General features: G+C 42.6%; 1 protein-coding gene across 1 annotated transcript; it reads left to right on the top strand.

Annotated features, from left to right (window-relative positions):
* The first annotated feature begins 765 nt into the window (after positions 1-765).
* Positions 766-6,236, top strand: LOC124676783 (serine carboxypeptidase-like 19). Its single transcript, XM_047212813.1, has 13 exons — positions 766-923; positions 1,022-1,167; positions 1,260-1,465; positions 1,602-1,704; positions 1,819-1,856; positions 1,959-2,060; positions 2,180-2,263; positions 2,464-2,616; positions 5,173-5,244; positions 5,341-5,462; positions 5,667-5,780; positions 5,897-5,942; positions 6,153-6,236. The coding sequence occupies exons 1-13, from the start codon at positions 766-768 to the stop codon at positions 6,234-6,236; spliced, it is 1,428 nt and encodes a 475-aa protein (XP_047068769.1).
* Positions 6,237-17,804: the final 11,568 nt, after the last annotated feature.

The following is a 17,804-nucleotide window of genomic DNA, read 5'->3' as shown; positions in this document are numbered from 1 at the left end:
TATGAAACCCTAGTCTCAACATTTGTGCTGTATTTAGTTTTTAATATTTGCTCTCATGGAAAGTACATAGTGTCGTGGTATGATTTTTCACCGTTGCTTTGCATATATATTCTTAACCGTACACTTGGGCATAACTTTGTTTCTTCATTGCATCAGTATTGGGTAATTGGGTGTTGCAATTTATCTTGCTTTGTTATGCTTGCGCTTCTACTCTTATCCCTCCTGTCATCAAACAGAATAACACTTTTTTATAGTACTAGTACATTTTCTTTTGCCGGAAATATGTCGTCCGATATTCAGCTTGAATCAACGGACATGGCCAAATTTCAGCACAGATACACACACGCAGTGGTGCGCTGTTGCATGTTGAGCCGGTGGAACAAGCCGGGCGTGTTGGAGCCTTGGAGGTAGAAGAAGGTGCGTGACTGCGTGGTGTTGCTCCGCATTTGTTTTGTCAGGACAAGTTTGTGGTCTGTCCTTATTTGGAGTCATACAAGTTCACACGTTAGCGCGCGTGCCCCACGCGGGAACGGCAAACACTGGAAAAAGACCCATTTGCGGTTCGCGCGCAGGCGCTGACTTTGCGCTGGCGATCGAGGCTAGCTATTTTTAGTTTGTCCGAGATGAACGCCACATGCTGCACGAGAGCCCAAGCTCCAACTGACAGCGCCTCACTTGTTTATCTGCGTGATGTGATGTAGCGGAGCTGAGCAAGTTAAGTCCCAACAGGGGAGAGGCGAGGCTATTCTCATCGGGAAACTAAGCATGGAGGCGCAAGTGCCCGGGGCGACACTGCGGCTCGTCTTCCTCCTACTCTTCTTCTTCCCCGCTCTAATATCTTTCTTCCCCGCCGAGGCGGCTCCGACGCTGGTCACCACCCTTCCAGGCTTCGACGGCGCCCTCCCGTTCCGCCTTGAGACCGGGTATGGTATCCCACACACACGTTCTAACCTTGCATACATCGATCGCAACTGTATTCGCTTATCAGCTAGCTCCTTGCTATACCCTCCTCTTTTGGCAGGTACGTGACCGTGGACGAGGAGAATGGCGCCGAGCTCTTCTACTACTTCATCGAGTCCGACGGCGACCCGCGGCGCGACCCCGTCGTCCTCTGGCTCACCGGCGGCGACCGCTGCTCCGTGCTCAGCGGGCTCTTCTTCGAGATAGGTGGGTCAGCAACTCCACGTCCGATCACAGCATAGAGCCCTACGATCAGTTTCCTTCTGTTGGGGGCTCACTATCCGTAATTGCTGTTGCAGGCCCGTTGAAATTCATCATAGAGCCCTACGATCAGAATGGGACCGTGCCACGCCTGCAATACCACCCCTACTCGTGGACCAAGGTCGCCAGCATCCTCTTCGTTGACTCGCCCGTCGGCGCCGGGTTTTCCTTCTCCCGGGACCCCAAAGGCTATGACGTTGGAGATGTCTCTTCTTCGCTGCAGCTCAAAACGTTTCTCACCAAGGTATGTTTTCATCTGTTAGCTAGTTACCAGCAAATAGCTAAGAGCTTTTCATGGAAGTCCAGCAAGCTTGCCGTTACTGCGCAAATAGTTTTCATCTGTTAGCTAGTTACCATTTTTTGTTCATATTTTCGATCAGTGGTTCACTGAGCATCCGGATTTCCTCGCCAATCCTTTCTATGTCGGAGGAGACTCACTCGGTGGAAAGCTTGTTCCCTTCCTCGCACAGAAGATCTCAGAGGGTACTTATTACCTCCGCGCCGAAATATACTAAGCATATTTAGAAGCCTACTGTTAGGTGCTTTCAAGGGGCGGATAATCTCTATTCACACTTCAACACTGCTGCTTTGTTTCAGATATTGAAGCTGGAACGAGCCCGCTAATTAATCTTAAGGTAATTTAACATCCACACAACGTCCATTCAGTTATATATACTGATAGGCAGCAACTTCAGCTGCCATGATCTACATCTCACAAAACTTTGTGACATGGTCAGGGCTATCTGGTAGGCAACCCCGCTACAGGAGAAAGCATTGATGGTGAATCGAGAGTGCCGTTTCTTCATGGAATGGGAATCATTTCAGACCAGCTGTATGAGGTATTTAATTATACACACGTTTCCAACTCATCTTGCTGAATCACCTATTGTACTAAAGATTCCCCACCACAAGGTTTCTTAATTCCATGTCCATGTGCTTGCATATGATCAATCCTAAGGCGATAGAGGAGCACTGCCAAGCAGGAAAATATCTCACCCCCAAGAACATGCTTTGCGCTCAAGCTATGGAAAAATTCGACATAGTAAGGATAAAACTTCTTTGACTTCCCCTCTCTCCATTTGTGTATAAATTCAGTGAAAAATGAAGGATACTTGTTTCCTATCTCGACCATTAGATTCACAAGTTTTTCACTTGCATGATAAACTTATTATGTGATTCTGTATCACACCTTAATTTCTCTTCTAGCTATTCTTGATAAAACTAATTGATGTTTCCCTGCAGTTGTATGATGAAATCTCTCATCCACACGTTTTGTATAAGAAGTGCTTTTATGTTTCTCCCCGCCCAAACAGTGCTACCATAGAAAGAAAGATCCTGACAGAGGAAGCCCGAGTACTAGAAAGTCCACCACCTCGTCCTCCAATGGATTGCCAAGTAAGTTCACCTTTGATTTACTCCATTGAGCTCTGTGCATCTTTGTTTCGTTGTATCCTTGATGCGTACTATTGAGCTAATAAAAACTGTCTTTATTGAAAACCTAAGGGCATCTCCAACGGGGTGTTGCGTCCGCGGGGTCGAAAAATGCGTCGGGGCCCTGGGGCGACGCAAAGTGAACGGCCATCCACGGTGACACAAACCTGACCCAAATATGCGCCTCCGATGCGTCCCGGACGCTGCGTGGATGTGCAAAGTGTTCGCTCGCGTGCTGACGTTTTGTCGGGCCCGCCTAACAACCACCCTGGCTCGATGCGTCTTCTCAGGCGCGCCAGCGACTGGCTCCGCTGTGTCGCTTCGTCAGTCTGCGCCACGTTAATGACGATGTCTCGCCGGCCGAGCGGCTGCCGCCCACCTCCGTCAACGCAGTAATGGCGATGCCATGCGTCCCGCGCCCGTCGCCTGCCTCCAGCCAATATAAAGAGGGCGCGCACTATTCTTCCTCCGGCCTATATAAAGACGGCGCACACTATTCTTCCTCATCCACTCCTCCACACAAACCATAGCCGCCACAAGCTCCACCGTAGCGCCGCCTAGCTCTTCCTGCGACGCAACCAGCCCTGCGAGGAGGTCCATGGCGGGTCCAGGTGGCCGGCGAGGCGGTCGAGGCCGCCGCCCTAGGCGCCCCCGGGGCCGGGGCCGCCGATGTGGAGCAGCTACGGCCCCACGGTCGCTGTCGCCTGCGCTGTCCTCGTATTCGCAGAAGCAGCGCTACTTCAAGTTCCTCCTCCGCATCGACTATGACCCCCTCGGCATCAAGCGGCTCCCGGACAAGTTCGCCGAGTTCGTCGATGGCATCGAGCCGGCCAAGTTGCAGCTACGGGAGGCTAGCTGCAACTTCTGCCGGTGGCCTGTCGAGGTCTTGTTCGACGGGCAGAGCAAGATGTACTTGCACATGGGGTGGGACAAGTTCGCCTGCGACCTCGTGCTCGAGCCCGGCTGCCAGCTCACCTTCCTCTACAAGGGGGACGACGAGATGATCGTCAAGGTGTTCGACGACATATCCTGCCGCATGTACTACCACACCGGCGAGTCCGACTCGGACACCGACAGTTAGAACTGTTATAGTGTTCTTTCTTTGCAGCCAATATGGCCAGGAGCCAATTGAAGCCACTAGTGGCGGTTTTCGTACGTCCTCCCTTAGTGGGAACAACAGGGTTATCATTACCAGCTGAATTTTCCAGTTTGGGTGATTGAGTGTAGCCGAGACTGTTCTTTCTTGACAGTGAACATACGAAACCAACACTAGTTAATTTTCCTTATTTTCCAACGTTCTAGTTTGTGTAAACCATGTTTCAAACTTTGTATTAGTTTGTGTAAACCATGTTCCAAATTATGTATTAGTTTGTGTAAAACCATGTTCCCAATTATGTATTAGTTTGTGTAAAACCATGTTCCCAATATGCATTAGTTTGTGTAATGTTTGGAACTATGTTTATAAATGGAGAAGAGGAAAAAACAACTAGAAAAAATGCGTCGGGCAGCTGGAGGCACCCCTAGATGCAAACGGACGCGCGGACAAAAACATACATTTTTGCGTCTGCGGGCCGACATAAAGGGACACGCGCGGACAATTTAGACGTCTGAAATGCGTCGCCCCGTTGAAGATGCCCTAATATCATCTTATGATAATGAAACCGGTCAAGCAAAACAAAGAGAAAAAAGGAGTAGGGATTTCTCGCTCCTGGGTTGCAGTGATACATTTATTTTTAATAAGTCAAAATGATGTTCCCATGTTTTTTAAAATGAATATCTAGATATGTATGCTAGAAGTTGTAGATTCTAAATTTGAAGTACTTTGAATTCTGAGCTACACGATAGGACTATGAGTATAATGAATAGTGAAAAAAATGTTTCTAGTGTGCTCCATGAACACAATATAAAGGCCCACGCATAGATGTTGAAGATGATAAAGGTAAAGAAAATGCTCTTCAGAAGGAAATATGCCTACAATATGCATTCATTGATATTGCTATCCTGGTCGTGGTTGGAACCGAAATATTACGATTATTCAGTGGCATGAAGTAATTTTATATTGTGTATATATAGTTGTAGACCACAAATAAAATTTAAGGAGCATATATTAGGAAAGCTTCTAGAGACGAGCACTTTTGACTTCCCAAAAATTCCCTCTCCTCACTATAGATTGATGAGTACGCTACGTAAATCCTTGTCAAGATTGAGATGAACAATAGATATTTTACGCAAAATAGATTATAAGATGTGAACTTAGGACAGACAATCAGTGACCAAAACATGATATTTAATTGTTCATTATGTTTAGGTTTAGTTTTGAAGGTCTATCAGTTGTTGTTCACTAACACAAAGACAGTGTGCTATGCTAACATTTATCTTTCTTATACCAAGTTTATTGTTATTCAAAATATCTAATTATTTTTGCTTTGAGAAATCCAAATACAAAAGGAATCTCATTAATACGTTTCTTCACTTTTAAAAGTGTTTTTGAATCATGTTCAAACTTTTCTTTATCTACAGAACTATGGTAACTACCTGTCGTATTTCTGGGCAAACAACAACATCACTAGGGAAACTCTCGGGATAAGGAAGGTACAATGGTAGTTTTCTGCACAAAGGAGAAAAATTATCATCCTAAGTATATAACCTATGTTAACCCTTATATCTGTCTATACTCCAATCACTTAGGGGAGCAAGGATGAATGGGTGAGGTGCCACGATGGAGATCTACCGTATTCTTCAGACATCATGAGCAGCATAAAGTACCACCGTAATTTGACGACAAGAGGTTATCGTGCCTTGGTATATAGGTAAATACTAGTAATATTAAAACAATATGACTAATTTTAAATTTACGGTTGGAAGGATGCTAGGTCAACTGTTCAAGAAACAATTATTCAATTGGTTATCCTACATGCAACAATACAATAGAGGCTGCTTCAATGTCCATATTCAAATATAAAGTTGTCATATTTTTATTTTGCCAACCTCTCAACTATATTCCTTGTACGTAGTGGAGACCATGATGCTGTTATACCATTTCTGGGTACACAGTCTTGGGTGAGATCACTCAACTTCCCCATCGTGGATGAATGGCGAGCCTGGCATCTTGATGGACAGTCCGCGGGGTAATAAAAAAATTCACAAAACATGTTGATTAACTAGCGTCATTACTGGTTTCTATATTACTTATAAGTTGCGTTGTACAATTTCTCTTATCTTTTGAAATATAATCTATTTGCAGATTCACGGTAACATACACAAATAACCTGACGTTTGCTACCATAAAGGTAATATGATATCTATCTCCGCCCTCTATGACACCGCTGAGATTTGCAATACAAAAAATCTATCGTGATTACATTCAGAAGCAGTGGACCATTCAATTCGGCACTTCACATTAAACAATTGAAAACATGAGAGTTGTATATCTAATGGACTTCATAATTCTAAGTAGATTCTATATTAATCCTAACATATATTTCTAAATTGAAATATAGGGTGGTGGACATACTGCGCCGGAGTACCAACCAGAGAGATGCTTCTCTATGTTCAGCCGTTGGATTTATGGTGAACCCCTTTGATTGATGTGTGTGATCTTGACATACATAATGTTTGGATGGAAAGAAATATAATGTAAGGATGCGGGTTCTATTTCATGGTGAACTTCTTTTAGTGTTTTCTCTACTTGATTTGTATTGACTATTTTTTATGCTTATTTTCCATGCTATTATACTACTAGGAATACAACTATAGCTGGCAGGTATGCCTGTGGCATGCCTTTGGTGTGCTACTGCTGTTACCCGTGGCACACCAAAGACGGCTGGGACGCTAGTATGGACTTACCCGTGATGTACCAGTTAACTCTGTGCGACACAGATATCGTAGGGACATGGGTGGCCAAGGTGCACCCACATACTAGTGGCGAAACCTAATCGATACTACAAGGATACAAGCTATAGGCCTTTTCCGGTCAATCTCCTCTCTATTAGCTCCATCATTGAGCAATTCAAATGTACTGTTACATTTGCAAATTTACTTGACGAGAAGGGCACTGGGTTACCACCAGCGCACCAAAAAAGGTGCACGTCGGTAGTATTTGCCGCCGGCGCACCTATTTTTACAGGCGCTGGTGGTGCCAAAATAGCGCCGGCGCAACGAAGAAACTATGCGCCAGGATAGAGGTCGGCCAGGTCCGGGCCAACCCAAAAATCAGAGTCCCCCTTACCGCCAACGCACCAACATGGTGGCGCGCCGGCGGTAAACTAGACTCTGATTTTTATAAAAATAAAAGAAAATGATCGAAGTTTCAAAAAATAAAATCCTTCGAGATGTCCATGTTTTATGTCATCTAGTTTTAACGAAAATTTTAAAACGTGAATTTCGATATATTATGCAAAATGGCGTCATGTTTTGGTAAACCGGGATTTCTGGTTCCATACGACTTCCGATGAAAAAAAAATTCAGATCAAAATGTATCTACGCAAATTTTTACATCCGATTTCCACGCTCCGGGGAATTTAGAGAATTTTTAGATTCCTCAGATTTCAAAAGGAAAACAGAGTCTTTTCAGGTTTTATATTTTGGTTAAAAAAATGAAAAATTACCCCCGGTGCACCACCATATCTAGTACGCCGGTGGAAACCTATGCATATATGAAAAACCAGCGCCGGCGGCCTCTTTTTCTTTCTCACTTTCTGAGTTATATTCGCCTTTTCCCTCCTGTCATGGGCATATCCTTCGGGTACCCATTATTAGTATACCTGGCTCGGCCCAATATGGAGAAGTCCCAAGAAAGCAACCCGATGAAGTAGTCGATTAGAACTCTTGTAAAACCCTAGGCAGGTTACATATTAAAGCCAGCCAGAGCACCCGGCAGAGGGGGACAACAGAGAGACAACATAGCTCCGCCAACGGCGTCTCCATGTAAACATACTTGTGATCATATAGTAGATTGCTAGCAGCACATAGGGATCCTCCATCGAGGGGATCCGAAGCTAGGTATATCGTGTGCCCACTCCCGGAATCTCCATCGTAGCTCTTTCCAAAACCCAAATCTACAATCTGTAGGCATTGGTGAGGTGATCCCTCATCAATTGGCGCCGACCGTGGGGAATACGACGACTGGATTTCGTTATCCGGGCGGGATCCAATCACCGAGCCGCGCGCTCACGAGGATAATCGGGCGTGGTCAAGTTGCAAATTGATTGCTGCAAATAGATTCCCGACAAGCCCTTCACGCCAAGCAGCACAGCGTGCCTTTAATTTGACATCTTCATATATCTCTCAATCAATTATTTTATGGACGCGTCTAGCGGGCGGTCGCATGCCCATTGGTCAATCTCGGAGACACCTATTTAGAGCAATTCCAATAGTATAGCCAGTTGTTGGCTATAAGCAAGATGTCATGTCATCTATAGTCAACATGTACCCAACAAGTACAACAGTTGGCTATAAGAATGGACTACTTTCTCAATGGATGACCCACCTTTCATTCACACAACTTGCCTAGGAGCACGTGTTAGAGCTAGCTCTTGCATAAGAGCCCACTTATATTCTTTCTCCTCTTCTCTCTTACACAAATATGTTATTTTAATCATTATAGCCAGCTAACTAGGACTTATTATACTTGCTCTTATGTAATATTTTGCATGATTGGATTTCACTAAAGTCAAAAGAGGAAAATTCAAACGCATGCACGTGGTCAGCTCACGAGAACCTCCATGCCCACATGATCTCACGTGGATGCATAATGATTACTTTCCAAAATAAATTTAAAAAGCTATAACTTTTGTGTCGAATCTCGAAATTATGATCTGCTTTCACTTTCGGGATCCTGACGACGAGATCTTCAAAACTAGTTCCCATTTCCATATGTTCCGATGAAATTTGTTGAGAAGCAACTTTGATATGTGACAGAGCAACTTTCGTTCGCAACAAAGCAACTTTGGTGCATGAAAAAAAAAGGTAGATTCACATCGATATTGGGCAACTTGTAAGAGCAATAGGAAGGTCATCACAACTAAAAATCAACTTAGTTTTAACCGGATGCAGCAAAGGCGTTACCGACCATGGCAACCCTTTTTTTTGCAGGGAATGGCAACCCATTTCTTGTCACCAACGAGACACACGTCCAGAGTACCATGACCTACTATTGTTGCGAAGTTTTCTACCATCGGGCCGAAAATTATCTACTGATGATGCAAAGTTGTCTACAGTTGTTGGGAAGTTGGATACAAAGTTGTGCACCATAATTGCACCGCCGGGCTCCAAAGTTGCTCTGCGGGGCATCAAAATTGCTTTGTAACACACCAAAGTTGTTCTGTGGAGCATCAAAATTGCGTTATCGGGCACCAAAATTGCTCTATCAGGCATCAATATTTTGCCACCGGGCACCGAAGTTGGTTTGTAGGGACCAAATTTGCTCCGTTGAGCACCAAAAGTTACGCCTTCAGGAACCAAAGTTGTATCGTTGGGCACCAAAGTTATGTTGCCGGAGACCAAAATACATGACAAAAAGCAACTTCGGTACATGACAAAGCAACCATAGTAGTCAACATTTGCAGCGGTAGGCAACTTTGGTACAACGGTAGGCGACTTTGCATAGGGTTAGGCAACTTCACACCAACGGTAGGAAACTTCAAAGCAGTCCGAAGCATTATAGACAACTTAGCAACGACGAAAAGTAACTATTGCAACAAAGTTGCTAGGATGACTCGGTCGGCATAAGCGGGGGAACGACTGACTTGTCCGACGTGGGGGTGTTTCGGAAAGAAACGCTAGCTATGCCATAGCCACCAAATGTGGGGCGATGATACTTACAAATATGCTCGTTAGTGGCGAGGGCTAGTATGGCTTGCTCGGCAACATTGTTGTTGGGACCGACTAGGGCCAAACCTTGTGAAGTACATCATGGGTGCGGCCAACGACTTAGAGTTGCTCGTATCACTTTTTTCTGGTAAATTAGGAGTTGTTGTTGCAGCCATTGCGAAGCCTACCATCATTGTGATCAAGTGTTTTCGTTGCACACCAAAGTTGATTTACCGCACACCAAAGTTGTTTTGATGTACAATAAAGTTGCTTTGTCACACATCAAAATTGCTTGTTAAAAAGTTCCGTCGAAACATATGAAAATATGGTCTAGTTTCGAAACTCTCGTCGTGAGGATTCTAGAAGTAAAAAACGGACTGTAATTTCGCCACACGATTTAAAAGTTTACAGTTTTTTAAAAAACGACACATGATATCAGCTAGCCTATTTGACAGCTGGACGCACGGTTAGCTGTTGTGTAGTGTGTCCGCTGGAGACTTCGATTCAGGTTATTTTGTTGCAATCTAACTTGTGCGTACATGTTGCTTGTACATGGTATTTGGAGGATTAATCTGGGAGCACAATTGGAAATATCGGAACAGCTTGTCTCGCATGTTGGCGGCGGCCGGCGATCACAGTCACGCAATGAATTGTCCGAGTGCATTCTCACATAGACTACTCCTGGTTAGACGCCATCAACAAACTCGCTACGTCGGGAGGATCTTCCGTTCGCCTCTGACACAACAATCAGGTGCTATATTTCTAGTTAATTAATATTCCAAAATTTATTGGGCCAAATATTCGTTCGGCTTGTGTTGTTAGTTGCTCGCAGAATTTTCGCGTTGTAATACCACTGCGGATCAGAACAAATTTGACTACTTTGTTGTGCCGTGAATTGGACGATTTTCTCCTCCATGTCGACTACTTCCACCGTGTCGAACATTTTCGGCTAAAACCCCGCACGGCTCCGTTGCATCAGCTGCGTCCGCTTCGTTGACTTTATTTGCCGGATGACTTACTTCCATGTTGACTCCGCTACATCCAATAATAAAACTAAGTGTTCTTCTTCCAAGAGTTGATTATTTATTTACTTCCACCACGGCCGACGCTCGGGGATGCGCCATTACATCGTTACCGCAAATACTTTCGATTACTCGGTGAATTTATTTTCTTCGGCTTAGTGGATTTATCTTCTTCGGCTCTGGATATATCTTCTCCGGCGCAGTTATTTTCTTCAGCTCAGTGGATTTATCTTCTTCGGATCCATGTGCTTTTATTTTTGTTTGTGTTTGAATAAATTCGGATCCTAGCATGCTTGTGTGGGAGAGATACACGCTCCGCTTTTTCATTTGAACACTTGTGTTCTTCGTTTTATTTTAATATTCATGGCGAAAGCTAAAAGCCTCAGCATTGATTGTTATTTGGTTGGAAACAGAAAATGCTTCATGTGGTAGTTGGTATATTATCTTGAATAATTTGATACTTGCTAATTGTTTTGAGCTCTCAAGTAGATCATGTTTAAGCTCTTGCATCATGTAGTTTAAACCTATTAGTGGAGAACTACCGTAGAGCTTGTTGAAATTTGGATTGCATGATTGGTCTCCCTAAGGTCTAGATATTTTCTGGTAAAAGTGTTTGAGCAACAAGGAAGATAGTGTAGAGTCTTATAATGCTTGCAATATGTTCTTATGTAAGTTTTTCTGTACCGGTTTATACTTGTGTTTGCTTCAAACAACCTTGCTAGCCAAAGCCTTGTACTGAGAGGGAATGCTTCTCGTGCATCCAAAACCTTGAGCCAAAACCTATGCCATTTGTGTCCACCATAATTACCTACTATGTGGTATTTTTCTGCCATTCCAAAATAAATTGCTTGCGTGCTACCTTTAAAAAAAAATCATTCCTTGTTTTTGCAATATATAGCTCATGGGAAAGTAGTCTAAAAAACTATTGTGGTAAGGAATATGGCGCTTATGTATCTTAGTTCTTATAAGTTGTTTGTTAAGCGGTAACCATGTTATCTGGGGACGCCATCAACCTGTCACACTTTTGCTGAATATCATTAGAGTTGTTATGCATGTTCGTCTTGTCTGAGGTAAGGGAGATTTGCCATGAGTCGAAATGGTTTGAGTATGCATGTTGTTAGAGAAGAACATTGGGCCGCCAACCAAAGCCATGTATCATGGTGGAAGTTTCAGTTTGGACATTAATCCTCGAATCTCTTATGAGAATATTATCTGTTGTTGAATGCTTAAAGCATAAAAGAGGAGTCCATTATCTGTTTTCTATGTTGTCCCGGTATGAATGTCCTTAAGTTGAGATCTATCAAAATCGAGAAATCAAATGCGATTTATCTCCTTGAACCTTTGTACAGGTGGCATAGAGGTACCCCTTTATGACACTTGGTTGAAACATATGTAATGCAATGAAAATCCATGAAAATCCGAGCTAATTAGGACAAGGTGCGGGCACTATTAGTATTCGATGCATGAGGCTTGCAACTTATAGGAAGTTTTATACATAACACATATGAATTATTACTACCGTTGACACAATTCTTTCCATGTTTTCAAAATAAAAAGCTCTAGAACATGAGTAATCCCTGCTTCCCTCTGCGAAGGGATTTTCTTTTACTTTATGTTGAGTCAGTTTACCTACTTCTTTCTGTCTTAGAAGCAAACACTTGTGTCAACTGTGTGCATTGATTCTTACATGCTTACTTATTGCACTTATTATACTACTTTGTGTTGACAATTATCCATGAGATATGCATGTTGAAAGTTGAAAGCAATTGCTGAAACTTAAATCTTCCTTTGTGTTGCTTCAAAACCTCTTATTAAGAATCTATTGCCTTATGAGTTAACTCTTATGTAAGACTTTTTGATGCTTGTCTTGAAAGTACTATTAATGAAAAGTTTTTGCTATATGATTCAGTTGTTTAGTCATTATCTTTTTGTTAGCAAACTATAGATCATTGCTTTGAGTCACTTCATTCATCTCATATGCTTTGCAATAGTATGATCAAGATTATGTTGGTAGAATGTCACTTCCGAAATTATTCTTTTTTATCGTTTACCTACTCGAGGGCGAGCAGGAACTAAGCTTGGGGATGCTTGATACGTCTCCAACGTATCTATAATTTCTTATGTTCCATGCTAGTTTTATGACAATACCTACATGTTTTAGTCATACTTTACAATGTTTTATGCATTTTCTGGGACTAACCTATTAACAAGATGCCACAGTGTCAGTTCCTGTTTTCTGCTGTTTTTGATTTCAGAAAAGTTAGTTAACAAATATTCTCGAAATTGGACGAAACAAAAGCCCACGGCCCTATTTTCCACGGAGTCTTCCAGAACACCGAAGAGGAGTGGAGGAAGGGCAGCAGGGGGCCCACACCATATGGCGGCGCGGGTGCCCCCTGGCCGCGCCGACCTATGGGGAGGGAGCCCCCTGGCTCCCCCGACGCCGCCCTTTCGCCTATATATTCCTTCCGTCGCGAAAACCGTAAAGATATCGGTCTTCCTCCACGAAAAGTTACGTAGCCGCCGCCATCGCGAAGCCAAGTTCGGCGGACAGAAGTCTCTGTTCCGGCACGCCGCTAGGACGGGGAAGTGCCCCCGGAATCCATCTCCATCGACACCACCGCCATCTTCATCGCCGTTGTTGTCTCCCATGATGAGGAGGGAGTAGTTCTCCCCCGAGGCTGAGGGCTCTACCGGTAGCTATGTGGTTCATCTCTCTCTCCCATGGTGTGATCTTTAGGTGATCATGAGCTTTGTAATCTAGTTGAATATGTAGATGTTACTCTTGTCTATTATGCACTCTAGAGGTTACTTTAATATGAACTCCGAAGTCACTCTCCACGGTGTGATGGTGACGAGTAGTGCGCATCGTGTGTGATTCCTTTATGACGTTGTGGAGCTTGTTTATTCCGGCTTGAGGTGTGCTTTTGCAGCCCTACACAATGAATGGTGTTTGTTATCCAACAAGAGAGTGTTTGAGAGTAGCATTTATTTATTCAATTATGTGATCATTGTTGAGGGTGTCCACTAGTGAAAGTATGATCCCTAGGCCTTGTTTCTAAGCATTGAAACACCGTTTACAACAAGTTATGCTACATGTTCGCTTGCTGCCATTTTTATTTCAGATTGCAATTGCTACTTATAATCATCCATATTACTTGTATTTCACTATCTCTTCGCCGAACTTGTGCACCTATACATCTGACAAGTGTATTAGGTGTGTTGGGGACACAAGAGACTTCTTGTATCTTAATTGCAGGGTTGCTTGAGAGGGATATCTTTGACCTCTACCTCCCTGAGTTCGATAAACCTTGGGTGATTCACTTAAGGGAAACTTGCTGCTGTTCTACAAACCTCTGCTCTTGGAGGCCCTACACTGTCTACAGGAATAGAAGCGTGCGTAGACGTCACTCACCAAAGGAGGACGAATGTTATGTTTATGAGGATTCTCTTGAAATATTCCTTGTGAGTAAAACTTGTGAGAATTATTATGCTACTATTACTTATAATAATCCATGCTATTTTGATAAATCTCATGATAATCCTTTATTTGTGCCTAATTTCGAAATGCATGGAACTAAAGAATTTTGCTTGGAGAGTGTTTATGATCAAACTCTAGATGATGGTCCTATGTTACTTGATGCTATAAATTATAATGCTACTGAAAATAGGATTGCAACTAGTAGTCCCATACCTCTTGAGAATGATAAATCATCTTGTTATAAAATTGCTAAAAGTGGGTTTGATTGTATTAATCCTACTATTTTTGAGCTTGATAAAAATTATATGTTTGAAGATCATGAAAAGCATGCTTTATGTGATAGTTATATTGTTGAGTTTATTCATAATGCTATTGAAAATTATTATGAGAGAGTGATACATCGCAAACGTATCTATAATTTCTTATGTTCCATGCTACTTTTATTACAATACTTGAATGTTTTATACATACTTTACAACATTATTATACATTTTCCGGCACTAACCTATTAACAAGATGCCGAAGTGCCAGTTGCTGTTTTCTGCTGTTTTTGGTTTCAGAAATCCTAGTAAGGAAATATTCTCGGAATTGGACGAAATCAACCGCCCAGGGGCCTATTTTTACACGAAGCTTCCAGAAGACCGAAAGGGAGACGAAGTGGGGCCACAAGGTGACCAGACACCAGGGCGGCGCGGCCCAGGCCCTGGCCGCGCGGCCCTGTTGTCTGGGCCCCTCGCGTCGCCCCCTGACCTACCCTTCCGCCTACTTAAAGCCTCCGTCGCGAAACCCCCTGTACTGAGAGCCACGATACGGAAAACCTTCCAGAGACGCCGCCGTCGCGAATCCCATCTCGGGGGATTCAGGGAGATCGCCTCCGGCACCTCGCCGGGAGAGGGGAATCATCACCGGAGGGGCTCTACATCATCATGCCCGCCTTCGGATTGATGCGTGAGTAGTTCATCCTTGGACTATGGGTCCATAGCAGTAGCTAGATGGTTGTCTTCTCCGCTTGTGCTTTCATTGTTATAGATCTTGTGAGCTGCCTAACATGATCAAGATCATCTATTTGTAATGCTACATGTTGTGTTTGGCGAGATCCGATGAATATAGAATACTATGTTAAGTTGATTATCAATCTATCATATATGTGTTGTTTATGTTCTTGCATGCTCTCCGTTGCTAGTAGAGGCTCGGCCAAGTTGATACTTGTAACTCCAAGAGGGAGTAATTATGCTCGATAGTGGGTTCATCCTCCATTTAATCTGGGACAGTGACAGAAAGTTCTAAGGTTGTGGATGTGCTGTTGCTACTAGGGATAAAACATTGATGCTTTGTCTAAGGATATTTGTGTTGATTACATTATGCACCATACTTAATGCAATTATCTGTTGTTTACAACTTAATACCGGAAGGGGTTCGGATGATAACCTGAAGGTGGATTATTTAGGCATAGATGCATGCTGGATAGCGGTCTATGTACTTTGTCGTAATGCCCTGATTAAATCACATAGTAATCATCGTTGATATGTATTGAATTTTTATTTGTCAATTGCTCGCCTGTAATTTGTTCACCCAGCATGCTAGTTATCTTATTGGAGAGACACCTCTAGTGAACTGTGGACCCCGGTCCATTCTTTTACATCTGAATACATTCTACTGTTTTTATTGTTCTTTGCAAACAAACACCATCTTCCACTCGATACGTTTAATCCTTTGTTTTCAGCAAGCCGGTGAGATTGACAACCTCACTGTTACGTTGGGGCAAAGTACTTTGATTGTGTTGTGCAGGTTCCACGTTGGCGCCGGTTTCACTGGTGTTGCGCCGCACTACATTCCTCCACCAACAACCTTCACGTGCTTCTTGGCTCCTACTGGTTCGATAACCTTGGTTTCTTTCTGAGGGAAAACTTGCTGCTGTGCGCATCACACCTTCCTCTTGGGGTTCCCAACGGACGTGTACATCTACGCGCATCAAGCTATTTTTTCTGGCGCCGTTGCCGGGGAGATCAAGACACGCTGCAAGGGGAGTCTCCACTTCCAATATCTTTACTTTGTTTTTGTCTTGCTTTATTTTATTTACTACTTTGTTTGCTGCACTTAAACAAAACACAAAAAAATTAGTTGCTAGCTTTACTTTATTTACTGTCTTGTTCTCTATATCAATAACACAAAAAATTAGTTACTTGTCTTTACTTTACTTGTTTAGTTTACTTTTTGTTTTATTCATCATGTTTCCTCCTAAGTACGCTCTAAAAGACATACCGGTAGGCCGAGGGTCTATAATTGGAAGAGATAATATAGAAGATTTTTTCACTCATGTTAGTATAGCTGAAGATTTTGAAGATAGACACTTGGTAGAACTTCCTCCTACTTATGAAATTGCTGTTGCTTCTCTAGTACACATGTTGGAAATTAAATTTGTTAATCTTAATCCTATAATTCAGCATATGTTTCTTACACTCTCTGATATGGAGGAAGGAGAAAAGAAAGATTTTGTCTTAGAAACTCTTCTAAAAGAATTTGGTGGTGTAGCAAGAGAGGCTAGAAAAGTCATTACTAAATATAAAATGCTTGGTTCTTACACCAACTTTGCTAGTACCCTTAAAAAGATGGATATGGATAGAATTAAGTATACTAATAATGTTAATGATGGTAGAGAAATTAAAGCGCCAATACCTAGTAAGCTCCTAGGGATGTATGAAGCTTTGGAAAATAACTATGCTTGGCTTGTTCCTGAAAATTTGTTTGATGAGAATAGCAAACCTAAGAGTAATGAAAAGGGGGACTCTGAAACTTACATAGATAAGATAACATGCATTGTGGAAGAAACTTCCCACGCCCCTGGAGATAATGTTGATGCTCCATCTCTTGAAAATACTTGATTTGCACTTTCTGCGCCTAGCTGAAAGGCGTTAAAGAAAAGCACTTCTTGGGAGATAACCCAAGTTTTATTTTATTTTATTTACTGTAATGTTGATTCTTGGAAGTTGTTTACTACTGTAGCAACCTCTCCTTATCATGTTTTTGTGCCAAGTAAAGTTTTTATGCTAAAGTTGATGTTATATTTGGGATCGCTGCGCAGAAACAGCATTGCTGTCTGTCACGAATTCTCGCAGAAGTCTCTATAAAAAAATCGAAAAAATCTGCAAATTTACGAGCATGATCCTCATATATGTACGCAACTTTCATTAGTTTTGAGTTTTTCCATTTGAGCAAGTTAAGTGCCCCTGCCAGATGCATCTTTACGGACTGTTCTGTTTTTGACAGATTCTGTCTTTTATTTCGCATTGCCGCTTTTGCTATGTTGAATGAGTTTCTTTGTTCCATTAACTTTCAGAAGCTTTGTGCAATGTCCAGAAGTGTTAAGAATGATTGTGTCACCTCTGAATATGTGAATTTTTGGTTATGCACTAACCCTCTAATGAGTTTGCTTGGAGTTTGTGTGAAGGAAGTTTTCAAGGGTCAAGAGAAGAGGATGATATACTATGATCAAGAAGAGTGAAAGGTCTAAGCTTGGGGATGCCCCGGTGGTTCATCCCTGCATATTTTAAGAAGACTCAAGCATCTAAGCTTGGGGATGCCCAAGGCATCCCCTTCTTCATCGACAACATTATCAGGTCACTTCTAGTGAAACTATATTTTTATTCCGTCACATTCTTATGTTCTTTACTTGGAGCATCGGTTTGTTTTTATTTTTGTTTTTGTTTGAATAAAGTTGGATCCCGCCATTCTTATATTGGAGATATTACGCTCCGCTTTTTTATATGGAACACTTGTGTTCTTAATTGTGCTTTAATGCTCATGGCGAAAGCTTATTGCTTCGTTAAATTGCTATTTGG

The sequence above is a fragment of the Lolium rigidum genome, chromosome 7 (assembly GCF_022539505.1).
Source record: "Lolium rigidum isolate FL_2022 chromosome 7, APGP_CSIRO_Lrig_0.1, whole genome shotgun sequence".
Taxonomy (NCBI): domain Eukaryota; kingdom Viridiplantae; phylum Streptophyta; class Magnoliopsida; order Poales; family Poaceae; genus Lolium; species Lolium rigidum.
The sequence above is the reverse complement of the archived record's forward strand: the minus strand, read 5'-3'. Positions and strand labels throughout refer to the sequence as shown.

Bases quoted from the DNA above. Each gene is read 5' to 3' on its own strand.
- LOC124676783 (XM_047212813.1), top strand. From the start codon at position 766: ATGGAGGCGCAAGTGCCCGGGGCGACACTGCGGCTCGTCTTCCTCCTA. The intron at 2,264-2,463 runs GTAAGGATAAAA...GTTTCCCTGCAG, and splicing joins CTATGGAAAAATTCGACATA to TTGTATGATGAAATCTCTCA. The intron at 5,943-6,152 runs GTAATATGATAT...ATTGAAATATAG, and splicing joins TGACGTTTGCTACCATAAAG to GGTGGTGGACATACTGCGCC.